Here is a 10,507-nt window from a genome sequence, read left to right on the forward strand (position 1 = left end):
GTTTAGCGGTACCTTCACAAATTTAACTTTAGTAAAAACGGTAGTTTCACAAATTTAATTTTAGGAAAAACGATAGTTTCACAAAATACTTTTTCTTAAAATTTTATTTTTGTATTCCTTAAGAAATGATAAATCCATATTCTTGCCATATTTTTGTGTTGGATTTTTAAATATAATTTTTAATTTTTCACAAATTATGTCTAAATTTTCACAAAATAGGTACCTCTCAGAAAAACCTAGACAGACCCCTGATCTTACAAAGTAATCTGGTAATTTGTTGCATCTTCGAGGGGGGGGGAAAGGAAACCTGAGTTATTATAATTAGTTTAGGGAAAAGTATGTTTCTCGCTGTTAATAAAGGGAAACTATTAAGTGTTCAAGAAAATTCATACATATTTGAGATCTGAATTTAGAATAAGAAAAGTTAATTATTAAGTGTAAGAAAGCATTAATTTTGAATAAAAAATGAAGATTTAGTTATAGGAATAACATAAAAAGATTAGTTGAAGCTTTTTATGCTACATCCCCTCTCCCTGAAAATGTTGACTACCCTCTAATAAGTTTTAAAAGATTATTATTCATTTGCAATACTTCCCCTATGTTCGAAGCACAGTTAACATGAAAAGAATACAAGTTGCAATCTTAACATACAATCAATATATAAAATTAATATGCATTATAAGAAAGGGCGCAGCACCCTGCTGCCCTTTTAGTCAAAAGAATTCACCCTGCTGCCCCTGAAGTAAATTAGTGCCCTGATGTAGACTCCATATCCTTTTTGCCCTTTCTTTCCTCAACCCTTCTTTATTTTTTCCCCAAACTCTACAATGGATTTCTTAAACTTTTGTTATTTTCAACTCTTTTTATTTAGTTTGTCATTGCTGTCAATACATAGATTTATATGGGAAAAGGGAAAATAGCCATCACACCCCCTTGTTGCACTTGTCTTTGAAAGTTTGCAGTTACTTCCACTATCATTAAATCATAACTACAAACATTTATCAATATATGCATGCATTTTAAATAAATTACTAAGCTAATTAATACGATTGCTTTGCAACTCTTAGTAAAGTTAAAAAAAAAAATTCTTTTACTAATTGACAATGTTTTTTAATAGAACGTGTAAAACACATGGAAGGAAATTATTGCCTTTTTAGAATAATATTGCCCTTTTTTTAAACTTCTGCACTCTGCCCTTTTTTCTGCCTAGAATGAGCTCTGTGAACACTATAAAAATTTAACACAATGTTACGAATTTAACACACAATTTGCTGCAAAAAGTGTAGAGTTACAACAAATTTCTCTAATGATAGTAGTGGTAGAAATGTTATTAGATTAAATACTGAGAAAACCTCAGTAACTCAATCTAAGACCAAAAGGCTATAATGTGTTTTGTGCCAGTTTTCTGAATCGTGTTCTTGCTAACACTTCTTAAGTAAATTCTTTGTTTTATTATTTCTTCATTTTAAATTGTATTCTTATTGATGGCTTATTGTATCATTTAAATATTTTTAGGATCCCTGTGACACTCCACCTCCTGTGAGAATAGTTACTAGAGAAGAAAGACAAGAGCTAAGGGTAACATTTATTAATCTTTCTTCTCACAAAAGTTTTTATGACAAGAAAATGTGACTGTAATCTTAAGAAGTTTTGACATTATTATTAGAACTGCTGTGTGATTCATGTTCATTTTTTTTTTCTGTTCACGGGACTCTGTTAGATTTTTTTTTAAATAAATAAATTTTAAATTAATAGAATAGAATAAATGTAACAAAGAATTATTTAGATTTTTCAAATTAACGATTGCCAATAAAATTAATTAGAAAAATGTTAGACTTATACTTATGTTTCAATAATTTGGCTAAATGTTACATAAGTATATCATTATATTTAAAGCAGAATGAAAAATTATGATAGTAATATTAACAAAAATTTAAAGACTATGTAATTGTCATATTTATGATGAAATATGCTATTTTGTGACAGAAGCACAAACCAAAAAAGAAATCTTACCTTTACCATTGGTTTACTGTAGTTGGTTACTGGTTGAACCACTGAAAAATTATTGGTGAAGTATGATTTATATGATCTGAACCAACTGATCACCATTAATATCAAATCCTATATTGTAGTTAATTGTTTACTTTTTTACTTGGCTTCTTATGTTTTTACTAATAAATTTTTTTTTAAATTATATTTTTCTACATAGTTTTATTTTTAAAAAAAAAAAATTCTTGTACTTAAATTTAGTGCATTTTATATACAATTTGTGTTTTTTATTCCCCATAGAGAAAAGAAAAAGCTGAATTAGTTGCTTACAAATTAGAACAAGACATAGCACTATGTAAGTATATTTAACATGTGTTATATTTATTTACTCTCCATAATTTGTGGGCACTGTGGAAAATTCCGAATCCAGGATTATACTAAGGCAGGGTTGGCAAGTTTTTGACACATGACGGTTTTTACCGGTTTATACCATGGTTTTTACCATCATGTAAAAACCCCCATAGTTTTGGTAAAAGTGTATTTTTATTTGAGTTTAACTGCTTATAATTTAAAACTAATTCATTTTTGGGCAATAAAATTAGAAAAAAAAGTTGTGAAAAGATATTTAAGGACAGATTCTTGCATTTTCCCAACATGATTATATCAAAACATACTATTTGAAGTAAAATATTAGGATACTAAGCAAAATTTTCGACTTTTCCAAGCATCATTTTGTTTGGCATATTACATTACTGAAGAATGTCAAGTCACTCCTGACTTAGAATTTGTTAGTAATTACAAGTTTTGAAAGTTTTGTTAAGCTTATTTCTAATATTTAAGAAATGCCAAATTTTAAATTCTTCTTTTTAGTTCTTGAATTTATTAATAGTTCCAAGCTTTTTTGTTTGTTTGTTTATTTCTAACAATTAAGAAGTGCAAAATTTTGAATCCTTTGCAAATCAAGCTATAATCATAAAAGTAAATATCACTATTTTCAATAAGTATATTACAATATTTCTGTATGAATGTATATCCTTCTATAAGAATACATGTATATAGTTGCAAAATCAATAGCAATCATTTACAACATTCATTTATAAAGGCAATTATGTGAAAATAATATATTGTCCGCTATATGCCATAAATTAAAGAAAACAGTAGGTTTTTGACGGTTTTTACCACTGTCAAGTCAAAAACCCAACCCTGTACTAAGGACTTTGGCTAGTTCAGAAAATTGACATTTCCATATTATCTGCTAAGTTAAACATTCAAAAAGGACTGTAAAGTTTAAATTAAATTATAATATATAAGAAAATAAGGAGATAAAGGGAATATTCATAACTAGAAATTCTACTGCAATTATCAATTATATATTAATGTGTATTTAATGCATAATTAGCATATGTTGAAAGTAGGTTGAACCTTGGGGTATGTTTGGCTGTTCTCAATTATTTTAATGCTATTAAATATTTTTTTGTTCACCCTATTCACATGTTGCCCCATTGGTACTACAAATCTTAGAGGGGAAATCACGACCAAAGTGTGCTATTTTTATTTCAACAAGTTGTATTTTAAATTCGTTGTATAATTTTTTAACTTTTCAACTTTACCTTCTAAAAATTTTTCTATAAGAAAAGAACAATAAATTGCAATTATTGTACAAGATTATATCTTCAATTAGACCATCAAAATAATCCAGAGAATCTTTATTATAATATTTTTATTTTATTTTATGGAATTCCCCTATTATATATTCCTAGTTATGATTATGAAAATTTATGTATATTTTTGTAGAAATAGTAGTCTTTAAAATTTTCTTTTGTAACAATTCAAGTTGCACAAGTCTGGAATGAAGAATATCGGGAAGTAAAAGCTAACAGATCTAACAAGATTACTTTGAATTCATGTTGTACGCAATTATGCATTTTATTAATTTTATTTACAAAGATTACACTTAAAAGTTTTATTTACCATTAATAAAATTTGTTAATAATGTTGCTTTTCTCCATCTGTTAAATTGGAACAAAATTTAAAGTATAGTTCTAAAGATAAATGGGCAAAAAAGACATTTTAAACAAAATATCTTGTGCTTAAACTCTAAAACAATTACATGAGAAATTTGCTGAGTAAATAAATTAAAAATAAAAAAAAACTATTACATTTTATCAAATGTTAAAGATTATCTAAGACCACATTTTTACAGAAATAAGATTTTGAGAGGTGTCAATGCTGATAAAGATATTTTTAGGTCCATTAAATCAGTGTTTTCATCATAGAAAAAAAAAATGGGTGAGAATTTCTCACCCTTTCTCAAAAACAGAGAGATTTCAAAAACTTAAGTGAGATTTTTAAAAACTAAAGAAACACAAAAACTCTTGAAAAAAAATCATTTCTTTAATTATAATACATTTTTAATGTCTTCTATTTTTTAAAGCACTGAATATTTTTGGTGCATCATCATAGAAGATTTTGTCTCTACAGGGTAATTGTCCATCTTACGTATACGTTAGCACATAAAAAATTTGAACGTCTTACATGAAGAAACCTAACCTACTGTAAACACGTGGTTGCAGAGAAATGTGTTCTGAAAGGTGTTCTGTGGTTGTGCTCTGTTGTTCGAAAAGGTTCTGAACAATACTGGTAAATAGGGAAGCTAGATAACATGGCAGATGTTGAAAATAATGAAAGATCCAGGAAGAAGAGTGAAACGGATTTTATTCTAAATGGTATCATTCTAGGCTTTTCCAAAATGCGAGAAATTCGCGAGTTTTGAAATTGATTTATAGAGTGGGCGAATTTCTCGCAGTAATAATTTTTTAATGCGAGAAAGGGAGAAAAAAATTGCGAGATTCTCGCGCTGTAGTGAAAACACTGATTAAATCTTGATAAATGAAGATTATATAATTAATTTTTTTTTAATGCACCTCATTCATTAAATAATGCTGTTAGTTGCCTGTTAGTCAACTATTTAAATATACTAAAAACTGGAAGCTGGGCATGTTCTTCCACATCATTATATGCATCTCAAGACATGGAATTCCGTGAATCAAAAACTTGTAATCCCACGAAGTTTTGATACTTGATCTAAATCATGTTAATGAGGCATTTACATTTGATTCTTCCACCAATTTCATTGTTTTGGTTTGGCGAATCTTCACCAGGTGGAATAAAATTCAGCTGTATTAAAATTTACGTTACTTATTCTTAATTTTTTTTATTGAATAACCTATGTTTTGACGTATAGTTTATTTGTTTACTTAATATTTATGAGTGTTGTTTCTTCTCTAGGGAATCCTACTAATAATCCTACAGCAACACAAGATCCTTACAAGACTCTTTTTGTTGCAAGAATTGTAAGTTATAATAAATATATTTCTTAAAATTTTATTATTTCTAGACAGAGAACGACAAATCTCGGGCGGCAGGTAGCTCAAGTGACTATAAAAATTCCCACTGTGAACTTCTTACACATATTATTCTATTACTTATTATAAGTAAGAGAATTCTTTAGCAAAGGGGAAAAAATCTAAATTGTTCATTTTTTTATGCCATAAAATTTAATCTATTGATGGCCTCTTAATGCTGAAACTCGGAGTCATAGCTAATGTATATATATCTATATTCATTTACTGTTTGTATTAAAGGTAACAGCATTAATTTTCCTGTTTGAGACTATTTTAAGTTTTGCTTACATTGTCAATAGTTAATTACTTCTTTACTAAGAAAAATTCCTTCAATTGAAGATGTAAATTATTGGATTTATTGTATTTTATTTTTTATTTGAGAATGGCTATGGTTTACTCATCCTGAAGTACACATTTTTTTTTTTTATAATACCCAATATTTGTGGTTTCAAATCTAACTTCTAAACTAGGAAAATTTTGCCAAAAATATATTTTTAAAATGTAAAATTATTTCAGATTTTTAAGTAATTTATTTTTGAAAATTTATCATACAAAACTTTTGCTGCATATCAATAATATGTAACCCTTCTCAGATCCATATTTAGTTGGGATCTGAAGATATCTGAACTATATTGCTTAATGTGGTAAATTTAAATTGGCTGTAAATTATTGAGCTTTTATATAGTTCTTAGTAATGGATTAAAAAATTTACAGCTTAGTATTAATAAAATTTTCTGAGGGGTAGGAAGCATATATGGATGCTGGCTTGCATGTTTCAATATTTTGCATGTTAAATTTTATAGGTTGATGTGCTTCTTCCCTTATTAAAAGATATTCTGCAGGAAGGGGAACTACTAATTTTTTTTTTTTGCAATTTGGAATTAGCTGTTTAACGTATTGAATAACTCTAAACAAAGATTTACTTATATTTATTACATGAAATATAATTAAATAAGTTTTACTATACTTAATGTTTTAGAAAACTGAAATTTAATTATACTAGCAGGAATGAAAAAAAAAGTTTTTAATAAATTAACGGCTCTATGTTTTTAAGTCTGATTAGGAAATAGCTAGTGAGATTGTTAACAAAATCACACAAATATATAATAATTTATTTGAACTAAATTTTGTTAATATCCTTTATTCGTAACTGATATAACGTTGAAATAATACTTGATAGATTAAGAATTCACGAAGTTTATCTACCATACTTATTTGTATAAATAAACATTATATAAAAACTTATCTTTAAAAATTTAGGAAATTATTCATATTATGCATTACAAGGTGTTATTAGAATTTTATTAGAACCCACAAGATATTTTAATTTAAGGAAAACTCAGTGTTGTAAATTGGAACAATGTTAATAATCAATATTTTACAGAGAATTAACAACAGTATGCAACCTTTTAGTAAATTTGACTCAATAATTTTAAAAAGCTACTACAATATTTTTTTAACTACTACCTCTTGTTTCATTGTCTAAATTGTCTTGTATTTTAAAGGTTAAGTAGTGTTTTGCACATAGTTTACAATATAATTCATTAATATAAAAACTAAATTGCGTTGCTCTGTATTTTATGTGTTCAAAATAAAAGTTTGAAATTTTACTATAATATCAATGACTTATTTTTATTGTTTCTAATAAGATGTGAAATAAGACTTATTTTTAATCAATATAAAAATTTTAACTTAGATTAAAATAATTGGCTTATTTCAAATAAAATAGTATTATATGGTTATTTTTCTAAGAAAAAAACTTTTTCTAAAAAAAAAAGACTATTAGATATGAAATTTGTAATTTAGATTTATCACTTAAGTAAATTTGTAGAATTAAATAGAAATGGAGAAATTTAAATTTTAAACTCATTCCCTGTGTTCATTCATTTGTTTTATTTCATATAGTTCACACCATTATCTTGGAAATAAAATTTTTTTTTTCTTGAAAAGTGCTAAACTTTCACTTAAATCACTTAACATAAAAACGATTTTGTGATATTGCACAATACAAACCTTTTTACATTACTTTTTAATGCGACAGTGTAGCTCCTCTACTAGATATTTATAGTTTTTTGAAATATTTTTTCTGGAAGTGATATATTTTACGTTTTAATGCTCATTTTTGAAAATTAAAGATGTTATATGATTTCCAGAACTATAAGCAAGACATATGATAGTTACATACTTTAAAGGGGGGCATGGGTGCAAGTCTTCCGCCCACAGGACGGATTTCCGTCTTTCGAAAATGTCCGCAGACGGGAGTAAGATGGAAACAAGACTGACTCGAAGACGGAAATCGGAATTTTCTTTTTCTGTCCTTAAAAATATTTTTTAGGTCTAGGTTATTGGTCTACTTTCTTATGTCCTGTTGTTATTTTATCAAAAGACAGATGAATAAATATTTTTTGTACAGTATTTAAACTTGATGTATTATGGTAAAGCTTTCTTAGATAGTTTGCATATGTCGAGGGGGTATTGTGTATGTTAGGTATTTCAGTCAAAAGATTTTCAGTCTTGGCCTTTTTTCCAACTTGCACCCATGAAGGGGGGTGAATTATAAATACCATACCTGGGTATTTACCCTACCCAATCTCCAATCTATGCACATGCATTGTAGTAATAACATAGTATTATAAATATCATTATGTTAAAAGTCTTGTAGAAATCCACAACAATAACTGCCAAAAAACAAAGGGAAACCATGTGAGATGTGCTGTGATGGAATCTGCTGCGCAAAACCATTAATACTAAAAAATGAGTTCAAAAATGCAGGTTTATAATAAACCAGGCTAGCTCTCTATGTTATTTTTATAACATTTTAATTAATATAAAAAATACAAACACAACACTAACAAATATCAAACAACATTTTCGTACTACATATACACATCTACTTGTAAAAAAAACGTTCTACAGAAGAATCCGAGAGGATCATGGGTGAAGTTTTCCCTAGCTCCCTCTTTCGGGCAAACCAGGCATTACATCCTCCCCCTCTGTTTTAATTAGCGTCTCGCTTTTAAAACAGCATTTTTCTTCGGTCTTCCTCTTTTTCGCAGAGGAGCAATTGGAGTAGTCTCCATTTCAACGAACGGTCTTAATGCCGAAACATGGTAAGTTCCTATAGGTGTGTTAGGACTGTCCAAACTGGCCACCTCGTATGAAACTGGTGATCTTTGAGTTAGGATCACATAAGGGCCGTCGCGTTTTGGCATAAATTTTGCTGTTTTTTTGTTGTGAGCTCTGCTAATTGGATGTAAAACAACCCAAACTTTTTGGCCAGGAATAAAATACAGTTTTTTACGGTTCCGGTCATAATAAGTCTTTCTCTGGTCCTGTTTCATTTCAACGCGTTCCTTAACAGTCTTAGAGATTGAGGCCAATCTCTTCAAGTACGGCGTAATTTCCGGAACAAAGTTATCATTGTCCAGAACAGCTTTTAGATCGTAGGCTACATCATCAATTGTCCTAAATTCCCGCCCAAATTGCAAATATGCAGCAGTATGTCCAGTTGTATCTGATATAGAAGAATTAAGAGCGAAACGAATGCTTGGTAGTTTTTCTGACCAAGAATCATGAGAATCTCCCACAAGGATAGCAAGACGAGGTTTTAAGTCTCGATTTTTTCTTTCGACTGGATTTGCTTGTGGATGGTAAAGTGGAGTTAGGATTTGATCAATGTCCAGTGTACAACAAACCTGTTGCAGCACAGCACTAACAAATTGTGGGCCATTATCACTAATTAATTTCCTTGGGATTCCGTACCTCAGGAAAACTTCTTCAATAAGTTTAGTTGCACACTCATGTGCAGTGGCTGAGACAAGAGAAAACAGTTCCACCCATTTAGTTGCGCAATCTTCAATAATAAAGATCCACTTGTGGCCTTCTTTACTTTCTGGTAACGGTCCAAATAAATCTATACTCAAAGTCTCGAATCGTTGAGCGTACGCCGGAGTTCTTAGGAGTCCAGAAGGTTTTTGATTGGTTGCTTTGAAACGACAGCATTCAGGACATTTCTTGACATAATTTTCAATATAAGATCTCATGCCGGTCCAATAGTATCTCTGAGAAATACGTTGGTAAGTTCCTTTCTCTCCAAAATGACCAGCAGTAGGAGAATCGTGATGCAATTTCATGATAGTTTCTCTTTCTTGGGAAGGTATTACAAGTTGAGCTTCTTCTGCATCGGAGTCTGGGGCATATCTATAGAGTATCCCTTGATTCATCAAATATCCTTTATCTGACCAGTTCACAAAATCTTCATCCTTCTTATTATTTTCAAAACATTCGATTATTTTCTTAATATTTTCATCCTTTAGCTGAGCATCACGAATGCTAGCAGGACTTCTAGATGGCATATCTACGCTCACAAAATTACAGATTTCTGTATTGTTTACTTTAGTATCACAGACAGGTCGAGACAACATATCAGCTACTACATTCGATTTTCCAGGAAAATATTCGATCTTTAGGTTATAAGATTGAATTTTCAAAGACCAGCGGGCTAATCTTCCAGACGGTGACTTTAAATTCATCAACCACTTTAATGGTTGATGGTCCGTCGCCACAGTGATTTCTTGGCCTTCTATATAACCGCGGAATTTATCAAGCGCCCACACGACAGCTAATGCTTCTCTTTCTGTGGTTGAGTAATTTCTTTCAGCTGCTGTGAGAAGTCGACTGGCATATTCTATAGGATGTTCATTTGTCTTATCCTCTCCTTGTAAAAGCACTGCTCCTAAGGCATAGTTACTAGCATCAGTTCTTAAGATGAATGGTTTCTTACAATCAGCTTGTTTCAATACTGGAGGAGTAACAAGACATTTCTTGAGAGTTTCAAAAGCTTGTTGTTCTGCTTTTCCCCAATTCCAACTGGTTCTCTTCTTTGTTAGATTACTGAGTGGCCGCGAAATATCAGCAAAGTTCGGGATAAAACGTCGATACCACGAGCAAGATTGTAAAAAGGATTGCACTTGCTTTACATTTTTCGGTTGGGGTATATTGTTTATAGCTTCCACTTTAGCAGGATCAAGTTCTAATCCATTAGGCGTTATCCAGTGTCCCAAGTACTTTACTTTTTCGCAAGCAAAGTGGCATTTCTCTCGTTTAGCATTCAG

The 10,507-nt window shown here is 29.8% G+C and overlaps 1 protein-coding gene across 1 annotated transcript in view; it reads left to right on the forward strand.

The window, feature by feature from the left end:
• The window catches only part of LOC107438959 (small ribonucleoprotein particle U1 subunit 70K), a 33,193-nt gene that overhangs the window by 5,781 nt on the left and 16,905 nt on the right, over positions 1-10,507 (forward strand). The window contains exons 2-4 of the mRNA XM_016051386.1: positions 1,516-1,578; positions 2,290-2,344; positions 5,278-5,342. Coding sequence (XP_015906872.1) covers positions 1,516-1,578; positions 2,290-2,344; positions 5,278-5,342 — 183 coding nt within the window. The remainder of the gene's footprint in view (positions 1-1,515; positions 1,579-2,289; positions 2,345-5,277; positions 5,343-10,507) is intronic.

Source organism: Parasteatoda tepidariorum, chromosome 6 (genome assembly GCF_043381705.1).
Source record: "Parasteatoda tepidariorum isolate YZ-2023 chromosome 6, CAS_Ptep_4.0, whole genome shotgun sequence".
Taxonomy (NCBI): Eukaryota; Metazoa; Arthropoda; class Arachnida; order Araneae; family Theridiidae; genus Parasteatoda; species Parasteatoda tepidariorum.